At 32.6% G+C, this 23,165-nt stretch overlaps 1 protein-coding gene, 1 non-coding gene and 1 pseudogene across 3 annotated transcripts; 2 read left to right on the top strand and 1 right to left on the bottom strand.

The window, feature by feature from the left end:
• Positions 1-107, top strand: LOC149520001 (small nucleolar RNA R71). Its single transcript, XR_016335685.1, has one exon. It is a non-coding gene; the product is annotated as a small nucleolar RNA R71 (small nucleolar RNA).
• Positions 108-11,187: 11,080 nt separating this feature from the next.
• LOC111308445 (clathrin light chain 1-like) lies at positions 11,188-12,808 on the top strand (annotated as a pseudogene). The gene is made up of 2 exons (XR_016327097.1): positions 11,188-11,797; positions 11,916-12,808. The product of XR_016327097.1 is annotated as a clathrin light chain 1-like (transcript).
• A 675-nt stretch (positions 12,809-13,483) lies between these two features.
• Positions 13,484-16,748, bottom strand: LOC111308446 (expansin-B3-like). Its single transcript, XM_022906770.2, has 4 exons — positions 16,426-16,748; positions 15,865-16,171; positions 15,099-15,228; positions 13,484-14,069 (listed from the first exon to the last, which is right to left on the bottom strand). Exons 1-4 carry the CDS (start codon positions 16,592-16,594, stop codon positions 13,875-13,877), a joined length of 801 nt encoding a protein of 266 aa, XP_022762505.2. The 5' UTR covers positions 16,595-16,748; the 3' UTR covers positions 13,484-13,874.
• Between the last annotated feature and the right edge of the window lie 6,417 nt (positions 16,749-23,165).

Raw genomic sequence — 23,165 nt, forward strand, 5'->3', positions numbered from 1 at the left:
AGTCCATGGTCTAGATACCACTTTAGGTGCTCCTTGTATCTTTCCCATGCTTCATAAAAGGTCTCTAAGTTGTTCTAGGCAAATGTAGTAATCTTAACCCGAAGCTTAGCCATAAGAAAAAATTTAACTATGAACTTCTGCACTAAATCATCCCAAGTGGTGATGAAATCTAGTGGCATCAAGACTAAAAACTCTTGGCTCTATCTCTAAAGGAAAATGGAAATAGTCTAAGCATAATGGCATCCTCAATAACACCATTTTATTTAAATGTATCACAAATCTTTAAGAAATCTTAAATATGAGCATTAGGATCCTTACTTGAATGATCACTAAATTACACCAACTACTGTATCATCTGGATGATTGTAGGTTTAATCTCAAAATTGTTCGTTTGAATTGTTGGCCTCCAAATGCTAGGTTGAAAACTATGAAGAGTAGGTATAACATAATCCTTAAAGGTTTTAGTGTCTTGTTCAGTTATGGTAATGGTAGGATCAATTTGTCTTTCTTTCTTAATCATCCTATGAGTACCCTTAAGCTCAAAATCTAAAAAGATCAACTCACGATTTCTAATTGAATGCATATATGGGCCACAAGAACATTAGACATAAAGATCAACCTATAAATGGAAACCCAAGTATATACAGCTAAAGAATACAAATGATCTACAAAGGGAATCTAGGATATATATACCTAAAATTGAAGCAAGCTTAAGTTCTAGCTTAAGGTATGTACATTACAGGGAACCAATTTATAAAAGAGTATGATGAAAATTGATATTAACCTAGAACTCTTAAATCTTAATCCTTGCTAATGGTTGCAAAAACTTAAATTGAAAATTTATAAGTGTACAGGTTGAACAAGTAGTAAAAGTGACCTTTAGGTCAGAATGCCAATCCTATAGGGATTAGGTAGAACTTCTAAAGCTAAGTATTGATTATCACCCTCTTCTTACTAAAGTTGGCTCAATCAAAGAATAAGCATGAAAATTTAACTAAAACAAAATTAACAAATATAGAAAAACTAATATGAAAAATAATGAAAATTCAAAATGCAAACAACAAGCTAAAACTTCATAAAGAAACAATTCATGAAAACAGTTCATTGTTTATATGAAATTCAAATGTATAAACCATAACATGAAATAAAATCAACCCATATCTAAGTGCAACTAATTTCAATAAAACTAATCCTAAAATGTAAAAATGAGTAAAAGCTAAACTAAAATGGAAAATGGAAAATAAAGCTTGAATTACATGTATAATAGTGACATAAAGCTGAAAAATCTAGAAATCATATCTAAACTGGAAATTAACGCCTAAACATGATCAAGATATGAAAGCTAAAATGTGCAACATGTAAACAAAGGTAAACACACAATTCTTGCTAAACCTAAATTAGAAGTTATCCAATCATTAAGTTGCCTATGCAAACACATGATCTAAAGAGGAATACATGAACTGAATGCAAAAAAAAAAAAAAATCCACCATATAAATGCGATAAACTAGAAACAAGGAAGCTGGAAATTGATTTTTATACTTCACAAAATGACATAAATAAAACTAAACCTAAATTGAAATTTTTATGATAAAGTAAAGGACTAAGTGCAAAATTAAAATTGTAGAAGAAAACATGCAAAAAATTATAGCAACACATGAACAAAACTCCAATTCTAATATGTGCTGGAAACACATGAAGAGTGCAAAAGAAATTTTCAATATGCAATTATTTAATGAAAATGAACTTCATCTAAACTAGAACAACATAGATATATGAATTAAATACCTAAATCAACAAGAAAATAGCATGAATTAACCAAAAAATTAGCTCAATAAACTCAAAATTCAAAACAGTGCAAAATCTAAAAAAATAAAACATTTTCAACAAAAATTAACCAAACAACAATTAAAAGCATAAAATAAATTGCATAAAATTAAACTAAGTAAGGTAACTCATAGAACTAAAAATATAAAGAAGAAAAAAGCCAAACATATCACCAACGTGGAGAGAAGATCCATGCCAAAATTGATCTTTATGTCTAGCCTACACCTATCACCTACATTCATACATAATTTCTAATCTTGATCTAGATTGATGTGCTATGAATTTGAAGTTGGAATTCAACTATGTTGTAGCTCTATGAATTAGGAACTATGAAAAAAACTAAAGAAAAAACAAGCAAGATTTGACACAGATATGATTCAAAAAAAACAAATAGGTTAAAGTAGACAAATTTAAAAATAAATTTGAACATTAATGAAAAATCAGTAGATTTGAGCTGAAAAACAAATGTAAATCTAAATTTTATTTAAAGATTCTGAAAAAGCACTAAAAAACATATAAGAAATGATAAAATTGCAATGAAATGCAAAGGGAAAATGCTGGAAATAAAATGTTTGGCAACTAAGAAAATATAAATTATAAAAAAAAATATAAGAAAGTAAAGAAATAAAAATTTAAATCCTAAACTAACTCTCCCCAAACGGCCAGCCCTCACCTCCTATTAATAGGCAAAGAGAAGGGGCATAAGGTCCTAAAATTTTCTAGAAAAATCTTCAAGCAATTGGTCTTCTAAAGCTTTTAGGCTCTTTTTTGGTACAAGGTTGGTGCACATGGGTTTGCTTTATTGTTCATTCTCAACATTTTACGAGCTCTTCTTTCACGTGGAATTAATGATTCAAGAAGTCAATTTAGTATTTAATCATAGCTCTTTAAATTGCCATATCAGCCCATAGCCTTGATGCATTCCAACTAACTTGTTACATCTAAAAGCCAAATCATTCTCCCATGCACCTATACACTTCTAATGTGTTCTTGCACGTTTTATATTTCTTTTTTTTTTGCAAAAATTTTTGAACATTCTATGAATATTTTTAACAAAAAATTCATCAACAAAAAAACTATGAAAATCTTATTAAAAAATCATGAAAAAATCAAGCAACTCTTCTAACAATTTTGTTTATTGACATTAATTTAGGCCATTTGCTCAAATTACACCAAAAATTCCTCCAAATTGAATAAAAAATGTCCAAAGTTCCTCAATTTTATTATTTGTACCTACACATGAGATAAATGTGCATTTAGAAGTAATTTTGTCAAAAATCCTAACTTAAAATATGATTCAAATTACACTAAAAATAAACATGAAAAAGCTAAATTCAAGTGCATTCATGAAGATGTAGGTGCAATGATGTGAGGTGTGGTGGTGCTTTGATTAGGACTTGAAAAAAGTTTCAAATCAAGTTTAGGTAACAATTCTACCCTGAGTATACCAATAATGAGGTGCAAGCAAAGTTGTGAAGCTTTTTCAATAGGAAGAGATTCAAGAGTATATTCAGAAGTTTTCGAAATTGATGCTACAGATTTCAGTTTTAAGCAAGATCAAAGCTCTCTTCTATTTCATGGATGGACTCAAGCTGTGGATAAAGCATGAGCTACAATGGAAAGGAGTCATGATTTAGCCAAGGCCATAACGGCTGGTAAGTCCCTGGTAGAGTTTAAGCCATAAAACAGGTTTGAGTCTTTTAAAATAAGGGCAATAATAGGTGCAAGAGAGATCGAGAATGACAATCTAATGATGAAGACTGTGATAGGCAAGCCAATAATAGAGATCAAAATCATTTGCCCAAGGATGGCCAAGGGAAGCCACCATCAATGAAGTGGAAGCCTAGAGAGTAGAGGAAAGACTGTGAGCGACTTTTTTGCTTTTTATGTGATGGACTGCGCAAAGCACAAAACTACCTCGAACAAACCAAGCTATCAACCGTAATAAAAAAAGTCAGATAAAGAGCTAGAGAAGAAAACTGGGAAACTTAGTTTGATTAGGAAAGGGTAAATGTCATAACAACTACTGAGTCATTGATGGAGTTTAAACCACAAAACAAGTTTGGGTTTTCCAAGCCTAAAGGCAAAGGTAAGGGCATGAGAGATCAAGAATGATAGTCTAAGGATGGAGATTGTGACTGATAGGCTAAAGATGAAGATCGAGATTGCTCATCCAAAGATGGCTAAGGGTAGCCACTACCAAGGAAGTGGAAGCCTAAAAGATAAAGGAAATACTGTGAGCCATTTTCTTACTTCTTATGTGATGGATCGTACAAAGCATGAGATTGTTTCAAATGAACCAAGCTATCAATCATTATCAAAAAGTCAGATAGGGAGCCAAAGAAAGAGATTACAAAACTTGGTTCGATTGTGCTCAATTCAATCAAAGCAAAGCAGTGCCATAAGCATAAAAGATTTATGTTCATGGATTTGATAGTTATGAGTAAGTGGATAAATGCTATGGTAGACACATGAGCATCCTATTTGTTCATTTCTGGTGATGTAGCCCAAAAACTCAACTTAAATATTCATAGAAAAATTGGTATAATCAAGACAATTAACTTTAATAAGGTCTCTACCATTGGAGTAGCATATAAAAGAGAGCTTTAGCTTAGAGACAGGAAAGGCAAGGAAACATTAGAGGTAATTTCACTTGATGACTATGTATTTATGGTTAGTATGGATTTCTTTAAACATATTAATGCTTTACTTGTGTCTTTTGCCAATAGCATGTGCATATTGGATTTTTAATGTCGATGCCTTGTACCAATAAGATGTGCATCTAAGTCTGGGACTTTGATAGTATTTACCATATTGTTTGCTAAGGATGTGAGTAAGAATGAAGACATCTTTTTGGTCATGCAAAAGTTGAATAAGCCTAATGAGCCATGATTTAATACCTCATTGAAAGTGCTAAAGGTGTTGAAGTTTTTTCATGAAATGATACCCATATAATTGCCAAAAAGGCTACCACCAAAAAGAAATGTGGACCATAAGATTGAACAGGTGTCCAATGCTGAGCCACCAGCTAAAGCACCCTATCAAATATCAACCCCAAAGTTAGAAAAGTTGAGAAAGTTACTCAAGGAGTTAATTAATACTAACTACATCAAGCCTTTTATGGTGCCTCAGTTCTTTTCCAACACAAGCATTATGGGTCATTGCAATTGTGTATTGATTATCGTGCACTTAACAAGCTAATCGTGAAGAATAAGTATCCTATCCCATTCATTACTAACTTATTCAACCAACTTGGAAGTATAAAGGGATTCACTATGTTGGATTTGTGGTCATGGAACTACTAGGTCAAGATAGATAAGGAAATGAGCCAAAAACAACTTGTGTTATCCGTTATGGCTCATACAAGTTTTTGCTCATGCCATTCGGACTCACCAATGCACTAGCAATATTTTGTACTCTCATGAATAAGGTATTATAACCATTCTTTAATCATTTTATTATAGTTTATCTTGGTGACATTATGATATATAGTCTATCATTGTTGGAGCATATGGACTATTTAAGGAAATGTTTCTAGTTTTGTGAGAAAATGAACTTTTTGTAAAGAAAGAAAAATGCTCATTTGCCTAGCAAGAGGTACTGTTTCTAAGCCACATAGTGAGAGGTGGCAAGATCACATGAATACAAATAAGGTGTAAGCCACTCTTGATTGGAAACTGCTAACTAAGGTCATAGAGCTATGATCATTCTTTGTGTTGTTAAACTACTACAAGTGATTCATCAAAGGCCATTAGACCATCACCACACTATCGATTGACATGCTTAAAAAATAGAACGTGTGAGACTAGAGTTCTAAGTGCCAATAGACTTTTAAATGGCTAAAACGTGTAGTGATTAAGGAACTTATCCTAGCCTTGTCGAATCATACAAAGTTGTATGAAGTGCATACATACTCATCAGACTTTGCTATTAATGGTGCGTTAATGCAAGATAACCATCTGATTGCATTCAAGAGCAAAAAGCTTAATGAGATCGAGCCTTGATACATGATCCAAGAGAATGAGATAACAATAATGGTACACTACTTGTGCACATAGTAACACTACCTATTGGGGTTGAAGTTCATAGTTAGAACTAATAATGTTACTACAAGTTACTTTCAAACACAGAATAAGTTATTCTTCAAGTAGGCTTGATGGTAAGATTTTCTTGCAAAGTTTGATTTTAGTATGGAGTAAAAGCCTAAGAAGGTGAACATAGCGGTTGATGCTTTCAACAGAAAGATGAACATAGCTACCATTAGCCAACTTGAAGGATCCTTGGTGCCTTACATTAGAGAAAGGTTATCCCATAATCCTACAGTAAAACCCTTCACCAAATATGCCAAATAAGGTAAGACTAGAAGGTTTTGGCTATAAGATGATCTACTTTACATCAAAGGTAACAAGTTATTTTTTTTATAGTATAAGAAGCTTCGCAGAGAAGTTATTCAAGAATGCCATGATTTAATGTGGGCTGGCCACCTAGGCGTGCACCATACCTTATCTTTATTGGAAGATTGATACTAGTAGCCTCACATACGAGATGACATTGAGGTCTATGTGAAGACTTACCTTTGTGCCAATAAGACAAAGTGGGGTTCAAGCCACCAACTGGTCTCTTAGAGCCATTACCCATACTAGAGAGCCTATAAGAGAGTGTCTCATTAGATTTCATAGTCAGTTTACCCAAGGCTAATGGGTTTGGGAACATCATGGTAGTGGTGGATAAATTCTCAAAGTATGGGACTTTTATTCTAGCAACCAAGGAGTGCCTAATGAGAATGCAGCCTATTTGTTCTTAAATAACATGGTGAAATACTGATGAGTACAATAGATTATTGTTAGTAATCAGGACAAACAGTTTAGAAGATAACTCTGGGTTGAGTTGTTCAAGCTGTTAGGGTCAGACTTAAACTTTTTCACTAGTATGTATACCTAAATTGATAGGCAAACTGAAAAAGTTAATGGATTGTTAAAGGTCTACCTCAGGCACTATGTAAATGGCATACAATAAGACTAGCCCAAACCATTTGATGTTGCCCAGTTCTCATACAACTTATAGTGAAGCAAGGTAATGAATTAGAGTCCATTTGAGATAGTGATAGGCAGCATCCACTCACATTAGCTTTAGTTGCAATAGGTTACATAGGGTCCAATCCAGTAAATACAAGTTTGCTAAAGCTTGATAGGAGCAAGTAAACCTTGTTAAGGTTTGTTTACACAAGGCATCAAAGAAGTCTAAAAAGTAGGCAAACTAGAAGAAAAAAGACGTGCAGTTTCAAGTGAATGACTTGCCTTGGTAAAGCTACACCTTATCATGCGTAATAAAGGTTTGCACAAAGGCCTAGTTTAAAGGTACGATAGACCTTTTAAAGTTCTTAAGAAAGTAGGCAAGGTTGCCTACAAGCTAGATATGCCATCAAAATTGAAGGTACATTTAATTTTTTATGTCATCATGCTTAAGCCTTCCATAAAAACGAAAAGGATCCAAGACAAGTAAAGTCACGGCGTGCATAATTGGGAGCCAAAGGCTCATATGATAAGAAAGTCCAATACATACTTGCTAACTAGGTTGTAAGGTAGCAAAGTTACAAACCAACACAGAAGTACTAGGTGCAATGAAGAGATTTCTTGATAAGGTTAGTTGGGAACCAGTCAAAGATCTATTATAGTTTGAGGACTTGATCAAACAGTTCCATACAAAAGACACGATGAAGGTATTGTGAAATCATATGGGTGAAGAATGTTATACACTGTGTAGGTGCACCAAAAGCTAAAGCTTGCTCACTAGGGGTTAAAGCTTGTGCACCAAGGGGAGGTCATAAGGTTTAGGCAATAATTAGGTAATAGACATCAAGGCTACCTGCATAACAACATCCAGATCCAAATTTGCCTGCACCATAGCATTAGGGCTGAAACCATGTTAGCATAATTTCTAGAAAGGCCTAGGAAAGGGGTACCAATTCAGAATGTTCTAACAGAGTCAATGCCCAAGCATATTCATATGTGATGTTAGCTAGACATATCCCTTAAATCATGGGATTTAATACGAAAATCTGGTTAATCCCTTAAAATCATGGAGATATAATGTAATCTTGTGTTTTAATGTAATCCCATAAATTTAAGATTAGCTATAGATATACTAGGGTTTCAAGTATAAATAGAGGATCACCCCACCCTTATTTGTATCTATCCATACATTTGTGTGATAGAGTTATCAGAGTATCCTAGCTTATCTTTTTATGTTTTTACTTTCTTATTCGTATTACTTTTTAGTGTTCTTTGAGTGGTTCACTCTTTTTAAGTGTTTGTAGGCTGACTTAGGTATACGAAGTCAATTTCCTATTTAAGGCCACACAGAACTTAAGCTTAAGATCGAAACCCATGACAATTGGACTCAACAGAATGCTGTTCTTTGATTCTTTTGATGCTTTATTGCAATTATTTTTCTTTTTAAGAGAGAGAGTTCTATTTTCATCCCGAAAAGTTTTTAAGGTACCATCTATGATTTATAGGCATTTTTTTTTTACCGTAAACATAAATACTAATAAAATTATTCAGTTAATACCACAAATGGAACAAGAGATTAATACATGTTTTATTTTTTAATTACATTTTATTTTTTAAATATATTTTAAAAGTACATATTATTTGACTAATCTCTTTTGTGAAATTTTGAAAACTCTAGTAAGAGTAAATGAAGTCATTTTTTTCTTTTCATAATCGATGAGTTTCAATGACTTTTACATTAACCTAAAAAGATATGGTGGGTGAAAATATAGAATGATGTTTTTCTTAATTAATAAATGACATTTTCCTCTACAAGAATGCTTATTGGAGGAATTTAGTGTTTGAATTGATTTTTGGAAATTACGTTTGTTGATTTCTTCAATTTTTTCCTTTGCATTAATGATTGGGTAAATAGTATAAAAAAATTAGACTTTACTAAAGAATTTGGAAAAGTTAAGAGTGGTAATAAAAAAAAAAATAAGAGAAGACTTTTCCATTCTAAACTATCTTAAATCTACCATTTAAGCCAATAAACTCCCCTTTCCCTTTCTCAATCTGAACACAATGATTTTTGTATCAAAAGCTAAAACCTACCACAAAAGCCCACTAAGGTAACAAAAGCTTTTTGTACCTCTCTTTTAACCATGGCATCCTTCTACAAAATGAGCAATGACGAAAGAGAAGACATTAATTCATCTTACCCTTTTAACAACAATTCCTACATGAGCCACAACATCTCTTCATTCCCTCATCCCTATGCTTTTGCTTCAAATGATCTCACCATTAATCCTTCTTATAATGATAATAACAATGATTATATTAATACTACCAATAATAACAACAACCACAATAATGAGCTACTTTCTTCAGATGTTTATAGGTTTGGGATGTCCATGCCCAACCCTGACTACATGACTCTTTTTAAGATGATTGTGATGGATAAAGGTGGAGATATCAATGGTACTAGTATTGATGGTGGTAGTGGTGATGGTGATGATGATGATGATGATGAGATTTTTACCTCTGATGGGCTGTTGTTGCCTCTGCCTAAACAAATGCGAGAGGAAGGCTCTATACGATGTGAATGGTGTTGGTTCATTTTCTTTACATTATTTTTGTTTTTTTTCAATGTATAATGTAATTACAAAAAAAATATAAGTACATCTTTTTTTACTAGCATTTGCATGTAAGATCTATATATAGTTGAAATTTGATATAACCATTATATGTGTTAGGAATAATAACTCAAATCCCATAACAAATTTATTTGAAATTGGCTTGATATTACTTTATAGATAAAAAGACTTGCAAAAAAAAATTTTTAAGAGGAAAGAGATTCTTGATGGGCAAGTTTATATACTTATAAATAGGAGAAGTCTTTATAGGATTAGGTATGAGAAAAAAATGTAAGAGAGTTGTAAGGTTTATAGGATAAACACTCCATAAGACTAGAAGAAATTAACATCTTTATAGGTGTGTATATTGGAGTGGATTACAAAAGACTAAGAAGGTCCACATAGGTATAGGTATGAATGTTGGAGTAGACTATAAGAGATTGAGATGGTCCATATAGATAATGGTGCATGAGTATATATGGGTATGTATTTGTTTGGGTTGAGAATATTTCATAAGACTGAAAAGATTGAGAGGATTTTATGAGTATTGTTTGTTGAGTGCTGATTTATATAAATTATATATTTGTAATTCTCTACAATTAGTGGATCTTTTTTCTTATCGTAGACGTAGGTTATTTAGGTTGAACAACGTTAAATTGTTATCTTTTATGTACTTGATTGATTATTTGACTTTACTTTGGTTGGCTTGATTAATTGAAAGCTTTTTGCCTAACAAGTAGTATCATCCTTAACAAGTGGTATCAAAGCTATTGTGATCTTAACAAATGATATCAAAACTGAAGGTTTGAGAAATGCGAAGAGGTAAACCTAGAAGAGCTTGATTCAAAAGAAGACTTTGAGTTCGTGTTTTGAGGATTGAAGATCAATTTACGTAAAACGTGAAGAAACAAGAAAAAATAATTATGAGACTTTCATTGCAGATGGAACCAAGCATGTCTTGCATAAAAATAGATGATTTGATGGAATTTGACTCAAGGTGGAGATTGTTAGAAATAATGACTCAAAGGCCATAAGAGATTTTATTTGGGATTAGCTAGATATTACTTGATGGATAAGAAGACTTGCAAAAGAAGAATTCTAAGAGGAAAGAGATTCTTGATAGGCAAGTTTGTATACTTATAATAAATAAGTGAAGTCTCTATAAGGTTAGGTATGAGAAAAAGATGTAACAAAGTCATAGGGTTTTATAGGATAGACACTCTATAGGACTAGAAGAAATTACTGTCTTTATGGTTGTGTATGTTAGAGTGGATTACAAGAGACTGAAAAAGTCCATATAGGTATATATATGTATGTTACCTAGACCATAGGAGATTGAGAAGGTCTACATTAGTAATGGTGCATGAGTGTATATAGGTATATGTTTATTTTGGTTAAAAATACTTTATAAGACTATAAGAGATTAAGAGGGTTTTATGAGTATTGATTATTGAGTGTTGATTTATATGAATTGTATGTTTGTAATTCTTTACACTTAATGGATCTTTTTTCTCATCCGTTGACATAGGTCAATTAGGTCGAATCATGTTAAATTATTATCTTTTGTGTGTTTGATCGATTGTTTGATTTTACTTCGGCTGGCGTGATTGATTGGAGGCTTTTTGTCCAATAAGATGCACATAAGCTTGAGGATACTAAAATTAGTGGGATTTATGTGTGATTTAAAGAACGGCTATATATAATAGTACATGAAACATCTTTTGAGACGCTAGCGTAAAATATAATAGCACGTGAACAGTGCTTACATTCGCAATGCATTAATCTGAATTTTTAGTCTTATATAATATGACGACTTTGAAATTTATATACATGGATGTTTCATGTTTCCTTTTTTGTTATTTATTCCCTAAACCTAGGTTGATATAAACTTAGGTTTCCATCTTTCTAATTTCATTCATGATCATGTAATTGGTTGTTTTAATCCTTTTCAAAGATCCATTGCTCCACCATTCTCTTCCTTCCCGTCTGCATACTTCCCTTAATTTCCAATATAAAAGATGCTTTCCCTGCTTCTAGATTAAGCACATGAGAAAATGAAAACTTGCATTTTATGGTACGTACACTGCGCATGATATCTTTATCAATTGATTTAAAACTTCAGTGGTTTGTATGATTCTGGGGTTGTATGGAAAATGAAATCTGTTGATTCTGGTCTTTTAAATTCCTTTGACAGCCTCAATGCCACTCATCTTGAGGAAAAGGAGAAAAGAGAGGAGGTGCGGAACAATATAATTGCTGAAGCGGAAGAATACAGACGATCCTTTTATGAGAAGAGGAATCAAAATTGTGAAACTAACAAGGCTAACGACAGAGAAAGAGAGAAGGTAGAAACTCGAAAGTTTGGAAACTAATCAGCATTATGATTTCTGGTTTAGCCTTCCAGCCTTTCTTTTCTCTTCTCTTTACCAGACTAAACTAAATCAATTTTGTACTGTTATGCAGCTATACTCGGCTAATCAAGAAAAGTTCAACAAAGAAGCTCACCAGCAGTACCGGAAAGCAATTGCTCAGCTCATTCCTTGTGAGGTTGCTAATATTGAGAAGAAAGAGGAAGAAAAGATACTGACAAGAAACCTTCAGTTTTCATCATTCAAGGTCCAAAGCCTGGGAAGCCTTCTGATCTTTCAAGAATGATGCAAATTTTCCTGAAGCTGAAACAAAACCCTACACCTCATATGATGCCTCCACCGAAAGATGGCAAAGATGGAAAGGAAAGCAAAGATGGCAAGAAAGACAAGAATGGAAAAGATGCAAAGGAAGGGAAGGCCGCCAAGAATGGCAAAATTTCAACTCCAACTGATTCCGGCACCGCTGCTGAAAATGCACCTGCTTCACCAAGTAAAGATGCTGGCGTGCTGCTGCTAATGGTGCTCCCGAACAACCAAAACCACAGACTGCAGCTTCAGTTGAGACTGCTGATAAGACAGCTAAATCCGATCCTGATGCTTCCAAGTGATAACAACAATTTATATATATTTATATATATATATATATATATATATTCGTTTTCTCGTGTTTATAACTTCTTTTCTTTATTTTCAAGCTTTCGCTTAACAATTCTTAACGGAGACTAAGAGCAGAGACCTTGGAATTCGGATGGCTTTCAAGGCTGTAGCATGAGCTGCAGAGAGCTTTCCTCTGATTTTGAAAATTGTGGGCAATATGTAAAGGGAAGATTTTCTAGTGCTTCTTGTTAGGAAATTAATTATATAGCAAGGTGTTTTTTTTCCTTGGCACTACATTCATCTATTCTGTGTGCCACTGTGCCCTTGTCTTGACTCTTGGTTGAGGTTTTCCCCAATAATTATATGATTTTACTGAATTACGAGCTTTGACATCGAATAAGTAAATGAGCACATCGAATAAGTGCTCAAGAAATTCATTAACAAGATTCTATGATAATTTCCAGGTGTGAAATTCAAATTATTCCAAAAAATACGGTTAAAGCAAGCATAGGCTGAAAGAACCAAAAGGTAAAGTTGAATCAGTTTTCTACAAGTAGTTCGACAATGCATTTTAGTTTACATTATGGAACTTTAGAGATTCGAATTTTTTTTCTTCTTTTTATAAGTGGTCTCCCACATGACAATAAATTTCCGAATAAGATTCCTCTTTTTTTTTTTTTGGTTTTTCTTTTTCAATGACAAGAGTCTTTCAATGAGGATTCGAAGGGATCTCCTCCACGTGTGTGGGGTCACATATATACCTCGTGTCAGCACTCACCATTACCCATTTCACGGAGCTACTTTGCTGCGGCATTAGAACACTACATTGCATGTGAATAGATTAGTGTGATCCACCTCACCATTAAAATAGTACTACTACGATGGGTCTTTGAGAGATTTAATGTAAAAAAAAAAAATAACTTGGTAGTGATCTCATTTCTTATTTTGACAATCCTGCTGATTAATATTCAACCGTCTTATATTCTCATTCGCAAGAGTTAACTTCAATCGACTAATTGTAAGTATATTGGAGGTTTTTTGCAATAACATCATGGGAGGAAAGTTCGTGCACAAACTGACAACACAATTAATATTTTACATTCAATAATGCTTCAAATTTCATTAAAATCCAACAAGACCACAAATTACATTCAAACATGAATGGCAGCAACAATAGTAATTAAACGCACTCTCTCCTTTGGAGAGGGCTACATTGATCTGCAAGCACTTGCACACTACAAAAGTAGGGAAAACTATTTAAGATAAATAAAAAAAGGAATAGAAAGAGCCCTTGGATGCCATTATGCCGCCCAATGGGCTAGCTCTTTTTTTTAAAAAAAAAAAAAAAAAGACAAGGAATACTTTTTCTGTCATGGGGACTAGCAAGGGAGCCTTTTGACATAAAAAGAAGGGGCTTAGTTCCCTCTTTGTCGTGGACCAGTTGTTACTTTCACATTTAGAAGAAGTTAAGGCGAGAGGTGTAAGTCGCTTTTGGCGACCAATTTCTTGGAATGACATCCCTTGCAGAGAGTGCTCTTCCTGTTGATAGTGTTGTTAGTTTCACTGAGAATGGTCCTTTCAAGGGTCCCCTAATAATACACCAATTTGCTCCCCATAGATGATTCATCTCTAGCCACTCACTAGAACTTACCTGCCAACATCCAAATTTCAAAAGCTATTAATTAATAGCATTTTAGAATATAATAACCACAGCAAATATAACCTTCTTTCATCTCTTAATTTAGTTTTGTGGATTTCGAGTCTCTGTACTTCTCTAAGTTTGTTCAAGCAATTCCATTTATGCATGTTGCATTTTTTTCACCTTCAAACTTGGGAAGAAAAGGGTAAGAAACAATAACAAGATGTAGCTGAAATTTTGGTTTAAATAAGATTATTTGTCCATAGTTGGTGGATACTCTGATCACATTTTGGTAGTTAAAAGAAACTCACATGCTAATGTCATAATGTCCAAATGATATTCTTTTGACTTATGGGTTTGGAGGGAAAACAAAAGAAATGACAGGAAAATATAATGTTGAACATGCTGTATGGGACTTTTTTACTGTGGCCTGGCCCCTATATCATCATCACATGCATGGAGTCAACATTCAATAAATGGTTAAACATTATTCAACTGAAGAAAAAGTAACAGCCGAAAAAGTGCCTTCGAGCACTTTGCATGTTGGCGCCATTAGGAAAACCAAGGCAATGTTTTCTTAATAAAGTGTCCATATGTTTGCCTAATGGAACCTGATTAAGCAGACAAATCCAGGATAATAGGAAGAGGCTACCTTGAAACAAGGGTTAATAATAAAAAAATATTTTCGAAGCATTCTACCATTACCTTTTTTAAGGTATGGACACTGTATGGATTTTAATTTTTTGAACAAGAGTTACGTAGCTTTTTCCCATGTAAATGTGAAAGTGCTTTGTGTTTTGAAGATGCAGGCATGCCTTTTGCACTTTTATTGATGTAGCACTTACGAATTTTCCTAAAGTCAAGTCATATCTGAATTTTGTGGAGCCTAAAGAGGGCTTTTTTACTTCTGATTTTGCCTTTATATTGGGCCATGGAAGTCACAATGATTTTTTGCATTTAAATAAAATTAACTATTTTTTTCTATAATTTTTTTCTAACCATATGAACAGTAGAATTTATGGAAAAGAGAAGATAGCTTACTTCTCTTATATGCATTGACCCAACATCTCCGTCTCCATCCTCAAACTCCACCAGAAGAGATAGCCAATAATCAGTTGAACCTTCATTAACATGGAAAGCAATGTTCTTCCCAGGATATTTACATGGGGTCCTAAAATTTTAAAAAACAGTGTCAACGGCTAAGTTTAGAAAATCAGTTTCCACCCAAAAACAAAAAAATAAAATAAAATAAAATCAATAATATGGAGACGAGAAAAAAGATTGAAGCAAAATGTAACAAATCTACTGAATGTATTTTGATTTTGGGCCTTGAATCAATTGCCTTAGAAGCCCAAACAGGACTCGGCTCCTGTCCTTTCCTCATTTATGTGTGGTAAAAGGTTAAACTGCGGTCAATGGTCAATCCATTTATGTGTGAATTGTGAAATCGAGATGTACAGTCGTAATTATTTACGACTCAAGTCTTTTATATATATATATATATATATATATAATTCCCTCACAAAGAAACCAAGCAAACAAAGCTATAGAGATATAGTCATAAAAAATATACATTGTCATAAGATTTCATTCTTTTTCCTTAAAATATGAAACATACTCCAATGTTATGGTGCGATAGGATGATGGTAATTTCCACATGGTAAAGCCATCCTATTAAAAAAGGTAGTAAATAATAAACATGAAAGAAAAAAGTGACAAAATAGAAGTGACAATGAAAAAGAAAGACCGTTGAAGGAACCGATGAATAACAACATAGTACAGAGCTAGCCAGTTCAAGAGCACATACCTTCTATAAATCACCGGGAGTTCGCCTCGGTTCCTGAGCTGTGCACTCTCACCGTTTATAGCCATGCGGCCAAAGGCTGCACCACTTAGGTCGAAGTGGGTGCGCCCATTGGCGCAGTACCCTCCGGGGCACTCATCAGTTACAATGATGGTCACGGCCCTCCTAGAGCATATGCTCTTGTCTAGGCACCTAACTTTGAAGCATGCCCCACACCCTTCCCCGTTCTTGAACAGTACTGGGCTCACCGCTCCCACTCTGGCCCTCAGCGGCTTAACGTCAACTAATGACCCGTACCCACATGCTCCCCCTGCACAAAAATCACATACACAACAAACTTCACTTCTTGAAGAAAAAAAATTGACATAGTTCAACCTAGAAAAATAAAATTGAGCACGACATTTAACATTTTAATTTGATTAACTTGAGTTGACTCAAACAAAATCTACTATGGAAAGAGAAAAACCGTAAATCAGCTAATATAAAACCCCTGTTACAGATCTAAAATACATAAAAAAAAAATGTGACATTACGGAAATAGAAGCCACGCTGGTGGGCACTTACCGTCGCTACCATCACCGTCAGGACTGCCGTACCAAGTGGCAGTGGCAGGACGCCAATGTAGGTCAGAAACCTTGCGCGGCACTGGGATCTCACCAGACACCTTTAAACACACCAACAACACTAGACAACATAATGTACCATTCCCAATGAATCCACGGCAGCGCTGCATTTTGTCAACTGGCGGCGCCACCTCTTGTTCAGCCTTGGACGGAGCAAATTAAGTTGAAAAGAAAAGTGAAAGAAAAAGTAGCTAGGAAAATGCAGGTAATATAGCTAACTAGTTCTGCCGACAGTTTTTATTTGCATTGAATATTGATGAACTTGAAAACAGTGTACAGAGCTCCATACATATATAGCAGCAGAAGAAGTAGGGAAAAAGTTCAATGTGACTATGGGATCCACTACTTTTGGAATTATTTACGAATGTGCCATTGGGGCTGGAGGGTCCACCGACAGTTAAGGCGTTAAATCCGCGTGATAATTCCTGGAGAGAGGCTGAGAGGTGTTTTGGTCATTTTGGTATTCGACCGTTAATGTTGTTTTGTTGTTGTGGCTGTCTTTTTTTTTTTTTTTTTTTTTAATTCAGGGCCATGTGATGGTTAGTCGTTAGGGTATTATTGATGTGGTTGAAACTATGTCGTATTGGCAATTCAACATGCCAAAAGTGGGTTCGTTTGCCTTTGTACCATAAGCAACAATGTTTTACTTGGGAACCTGTTTTCTTTTTAGTATTGTGTCCTGAACTGTGAAAGTGTTTAGCCTGATTTTGTTAACCTATTTGTCTTTGAGAATTCAAGAATTTAACCTGTAAAATTCATAAATTGTAAGAAATGAAAATATTCTCCGCCAAAGGCAATATTGGATTTGCTTGTACCGAAATAGTTCCAATTACAACGACGACAACAAAGCAATTGTATTTTTGGGCAAATTGGGTCATTTCTGTTATCTCTGTTATCCATATTTATGCAGTAACTCTTTGTCAAATATTAACTTCAATCTCAAAGAATATTTTGTTTATTAATTCTCAAAACGTGCCCTCAAGCTAGAGTAGATAGACATTCAACGCACTAGTCTTTAAAGAGATTTTTTTTTTTTTTTAACAAACAAAAAGAAATATATTCTACTTTTGTAACAGAAGAAATAATTTCTATATTACAAGCTCTTAAAAACCAGAGATGTATCAGAGACTTGAGAGGGAGTTGTGGCATGCGAAAGTCTTGAATTATTGGTGGCCCTATCAACCAAAAACAATGTCTAGAGTTTGTGTGAATACCTTATCTTGTTACACAAGTATGGACCACTGAACTGATCATGTGGGGATCGATGCCCAACTATTAAATTAGTTTGTAACGAAAATAATGATGCGAACCCCATATGCTACACACTGTAATGACTCTGACTCATTTCCTTACGACACAGTGCATCTCCAGACTCCAGTCAATGTAGTTAGAAATTGCCAATGCTGTGGAATTGTAAACTGCATGATGGTTTCTAATCGAAATGCCGCTGGGTAAATCAAAGATTAGAAATCAGATCAAGTACTTATATTCCAATTCTATAATTTTATATACTATTGTTTCTCATTTTTAAAAGTTTTAAAGGGGCTAGGCATTATTTGCCCTCTACTGGAGTTACATGTAATTTAGTGGATTAATCAACTTTTATTTGTTTGAAAAAGCAGCTTCCGCCTTCCAATCGCTTTGAGTTTAAAAAAGTAAAAAAAAAAAAGTTTTAAACTCTTTTGTTTGTAAGTGTTGTTTGAGTGAGGGTTGTTTGGGGGCTGATCCAAGACCCAACAATTCAGGAACAGAAAAAATCTCCGCAAATTTCAAGGGCTGGGTGGGGAGGAAAACTGAACTTGAGTTACTCCACAAATTTCTCTAAAACACAAATAGGTACAAAAAAAGATCTCATGAAATTTCAAAAGAGGATTATATTTTGCATAAAAATTCTTCTTTCTCAGCAAGCTTAGACATTGCATGTGACCTCTTGCCGGGTACGTCTTATTCACAGGGATCGTCTGCTGACTCTGCTCTGTTCACTCATTTTGAACTCTAGTGCTACGATCTTCTTGTCTAGTACCTAGTAGATTTTTTATTTTTTTTTAAAGGCAGATATATTAATAGAACAAAAGGCAAGGTAAAAAGTTTGTAAAAGAAACAGGGAAACCATAGCACGCAGAAATGATAATGGAGTAGATAATCAAATTAAAAGAAAGCGGAAATTTCTTGGAATTTTTTAGCACCATTCTTAGCCAAGCCATCCACAAAGGAGTTATTTGTTAGAACAAGGGACTGAAAAACTTAATTTTAAAAGTCTTCAAGGCTAACATCAATTTCATCTATATTTGTCTCTATCATAGTATTTAGTAAGTGTGAAAAAGAGTTGTATGCAATAAATTTTAAAAATATAATAAAATCGATTGTGTTTTGAATTAATGAAATCAATTCATTAAATATTTACTGACGGAAAAATAGAATTATCTAAATCGATTATGAAAAACTTGAAGGGAACTTTTTTGGTTTTGTTCCATATACACAACCTTATTCAATGTTAATTTTGTCTCTTTAGTTATAGTTGATTTTGGTTATTTAGTTATATTATAATTTGTTAGTTAACTATTAATGATTGTAACTTGAATATGATATAATAATTGATTATATGGATTAATATTTTATCATTATTGTAACTTTAAAAAATTTAAGTCTCTTTGCAAGAGACATTTCAAGAAACACAACTCTTAATAAATAATTTTATCTTTTAAAAAGGCACAACTTTTCACCACGTAAGTCATAGACTTATTATTTTGAAAATATTCTAATAAACCCTTATCATTTTCAAAATAAACCAAATTTTTAATAATTTTGAAAATCTTTTGCATAAACAAAGGTGTTTTAAGAATGAATCTTTATTTAGTTAAAACATGTTAAAGTTAACTAAAATTACATGACAAATTATGCTTTGAACCAACTATTCATTTGAATAATCAAACACATCTCACGCAAAAGATTTCTACGCTTAAAAAATGCATAGAATTTGGGGATACTATTTTGGTCATGTGTCTATATCTATCTTTTTCTCATGTGCTATTAGAATCAAGCCCTTAAATTTCTAAAAACCGTCACACTTCGTACTCATATAAATAGATCCCATCTAAGGATGTCAATGGATAAAGTATAGGGAGGATAAAACATTTCTCATCTCTATCCTTAAAATTTTGTATTGTACTCATTCTGTATTTATACCTAAGGGGTATTTTAAATTTATCTCAATATTTATCCCTATAGGTATTTAATTGATATAAATAATTTTCATACTCATAACTTTTTTAAAAAATAAAAATCATTTTTTTATTTTTTTTATTTTTATCTTATATATTTAGATAATTTTTTATAAATATATATTAATATATTTTTTTTCAATAAAAATATATTTATTTTAATTAATCTAAAATAATAATTTATTTTATTTAATAAAAAACTTTATTTATTAAATATATATAAATATATATATGTAGGTTATGAGTATGAGACATGTGTTATATTACCTATCCCTATCCCATACCTAATAAAAATTTAAATTCATACCCACAATATAATATACATTCTCATCTCCATTTGGGTAAAAAGTTAGATTCCTCATTGGATATGAGTAAGATTGATATTCCTAATCCCATTGAAAGTATTCTCATAATTATCACTTTAACATATTTATATTATGAGCTCTAACATATTTATATTATGAGTCTATTAAGAATATATTACTTATTGTTTCTTTATCATTATGAGTACCAAACACATTATGTGGGATGAAAATATTTTATTAGTCACATATCGATAATGTATTTTGTTTCATTGAATTCAAAACCTGACTTGTTTTGACTTTATACCAAATGATAAGTCAAGTTTCATCATAGGTGATTTTGTATTATGAGCTTGAATCTCATCCAGAGATTTACAGCATAGCTAGATTAATTTTTCATATCACATATTAAAACTTTTATTCGTATTTGCATATTGAAGGTTCACAAGATTTACATGTGAAATTTGCACTCAACTTATAAAATATTGTTCATTTTGACCTGAAAATATCATAGTTGAATTTAAATCTCTACTTATATATCATAGTAAATCCTCAAAATCTCTCCATCGATGTAAGATTTGATAGAATTATAATCGTATCAGATATTAAGATTCTAAAAGTAAATCTTACCATGTAACACTTAGCTTCCTCGAAATTCTAAAGGTAACTCCCATGATATAACACTTAGTTTCTATTCGATTGATAATTGTTCTGAACGTCATTTATGGAGATTCAAACCCAATTTTTAAGATATTGTCTGCTTTAACTTGAAGATCTCATAATTTTATCTTAAAAAAGCTCTTCATAAATTTGAGTTTAAAATTTTATTTATATATCATAACAAATCCTCAAAATCTTTCAATATAAAATCAAAATCTCTCAATATAAGATTAAAACATCACACTACACTCCTATCATGTATGTACATTATTCTATTGTTAAAGAACACTCTTTAAATAGTAATTCTAACCATGAAATATATCCTTTGTACAATTGTTACAAATTGTTTTATTTTATAATATCTATAATGATCACTTTACTTTGTTTTTTTCGTGATAGTTTCACTCTTCATCTTGTTCATATATTTTTTATGAACACAGTCATAGTCTCAGAACCAGATGAGCTGTCAGAGAGGTTCTGATTCCAAGAGGAAGAGACCATCAATTGAAATTTGTCATATCCATCCAATGATTGAAGAAGATAAAAGGTTTTGGGCCCCGATTTTGATTATCTTGAGATAGACAAACAGGATTGTGATCGGAGACAGATTTTGGAAACAGCTGTGATGTAGGAATGGCATGATATTAGTAAACTTCAGAAATCAAAAATTGATCCAACCTATTCATATATAGAACTGTTGTTGCACCAAATAAACTTACCCCGAAGGAGAGGTTAATCATTGAAGTTATTAACAGAGATAAACTCTGAAATCACATCCATGGCCGATAATTGAATGTTTTCAACATCAGCATACTATTTTTTTTCTCTGATTACTCCGACAATTTTGCAAAGATTTTCAAATGGGTTATGCTATTTTAAAAGAAAAAAAAAGTTCCATCTACTTTGAAGATTAATGTGAACCTGACAACAAACTATAGAAGGAAAAATAACTTCTGAAATGTTTATTTGACAAAATCATACCAATATTATTCTCTAGTTAATTTACAATATGAATTTTCATAAAATGGCTTATCGTTTATTGAATTGCAAGTGCAATCATAATTTCTTAAGCTCACGCAAAACACGAATTAATAAACAGTGATTGACTCCATGTAGAGCTTTTGATAATATGTTCATGTTCAAACTTCAAACTCAATCAAGCAATTAAATTTTTTCTTTCAAATTAAAACTTATATTTTGTTAATTAATTGAGAAATAATGCTCTATGTGATCGTGCTTAAATTCCAATGATAAGTTATTTTAAGTCATTGATAATCGTCATTTGACTGTTGGTGCATTGGAATTAATACTGTAATGTAAAGAATAAAAAGCAATTTGCAGGTAACTAATTAAATAAAGGGTTATTAGCGCTCTCAAAAGAAGTATGAATCTTTATAAAAGAAATAAAAAGAAAAAGAAAAAAAAAAGAATGAAAAGCATTCTTTGACTCTCCCGGAGAGAAACTTTTTTTTTTATTATTATGAAATCTTTTGAACAGAAGAGCACACATAACATTATGGTCAGAAAATATGGCGATGTTAACGCTCCATCTTCTGCAATCTTCACTCCTCTGGGTTTAAACCCAAGTTTGCTTTTATATAAATGAAATATAATTTCAATTATGCTTTAATAAAGAATGATTATTTGGTAGTTAAAGCAGCTCCTACCGTTGAATGTGAATCCTCGATTTACTAGTATTTTATTCAAGAATAAAGCATGGGTGTCCAGAGAATAAGAACTCGAACCATGCTTTTGAAAAGGCAAAAATGTAAATGTATATATCCACGGAGCTGGTCCTGGGGGAAGGGAAAAGCTCAAATAAATGCTTGCTTCAATTACTTTTAATATTTTACATTTTGTTTCATGTTTTTTCTAAAGCCTGTTTACGGGTTGTATGAAAAATTGATAGTGGATGGGCCGGTGTTACTGATTGTGTATGTCTTTGTTATGAGTTGTTTAGCACATGCCAGTAATTTTTAATGATTTATAAATGATTATCCAAATGTAATAGCTGTGTAAGAACCAGTGATTGTTCTTTAATTATGAACGCAACAAATTTAAAGATATGATTTCTGATTCAATCTTCACTTAATGAACAAACTAATTGATTAGATCAATGAAATCGAAATCTCCAGTTATTCATTGAAAATTTATTGGGCCTTCTCGAGTAGGGCATTTACTAAAATCATTAGTTAAAGCTTCAAAGATGCAAACAGACTTTCGTCTTTTAAATTTTTATTTTTATTTTTATTTTTTATTATTTGGGGAAAAAGAGCCACCTTTAATTTTGAGAAGAGTTTATTTTCACATTTTTCCCGTTTATGATTGGTGTGGCCTTTGGGTTCTCTCAATAATTTTTTATTTTCAAATTTTTAAATCAACGACAATATTTCACAAGCCATCTTCGATTTAGAACAAATTACAAACTTGAACTGGGCAATTAGATGCATAGCTTCAGGCCCTTTGCATTTAAAGAACAGCCTAACTAATTGTGAAAC

The sequence above is a fragment of the Durio zibethinus genome, chromosome 2, assembly GCF_047325235.1.
Source record: "Durio zibethinus cultivar Kanyao isolate XHJ-2024 chromosome 2, ASM4732523v1, whole genome shotgun sequence".
NCBI classification, from domain to species: Eukaryota; Viridiplantae; Streptophyta; class Magnoliopsida; order Malvales; family Malvaceae; genus Durio; species Durio zibethinus.

Bases quoted from the DNA above. Each gene is read 5' to 3' on its own strand.
- LOC111308446 (XM_022906770.2), bottom strand. From the start codon at position 16,594: ATGCAGCGCTGCCGTGGATTCATTGGGAATGGTACATTATGTTGTCTA. The intron at 15,229-15,864 runs GTATGTGCTCTT...TTAAAATTTTAG, and splicing joins CTCCCGGTGATTTATAGAAG to GACCCCATGTAAATATCCTG. The intron at 14,070-15,098 runs GTAAGCTATCTT...GGATGTTGGCAG, and splicing joins GGTCAATGCATATAAGAGAA to GTAAGTTCTAGTGAGTGGCT.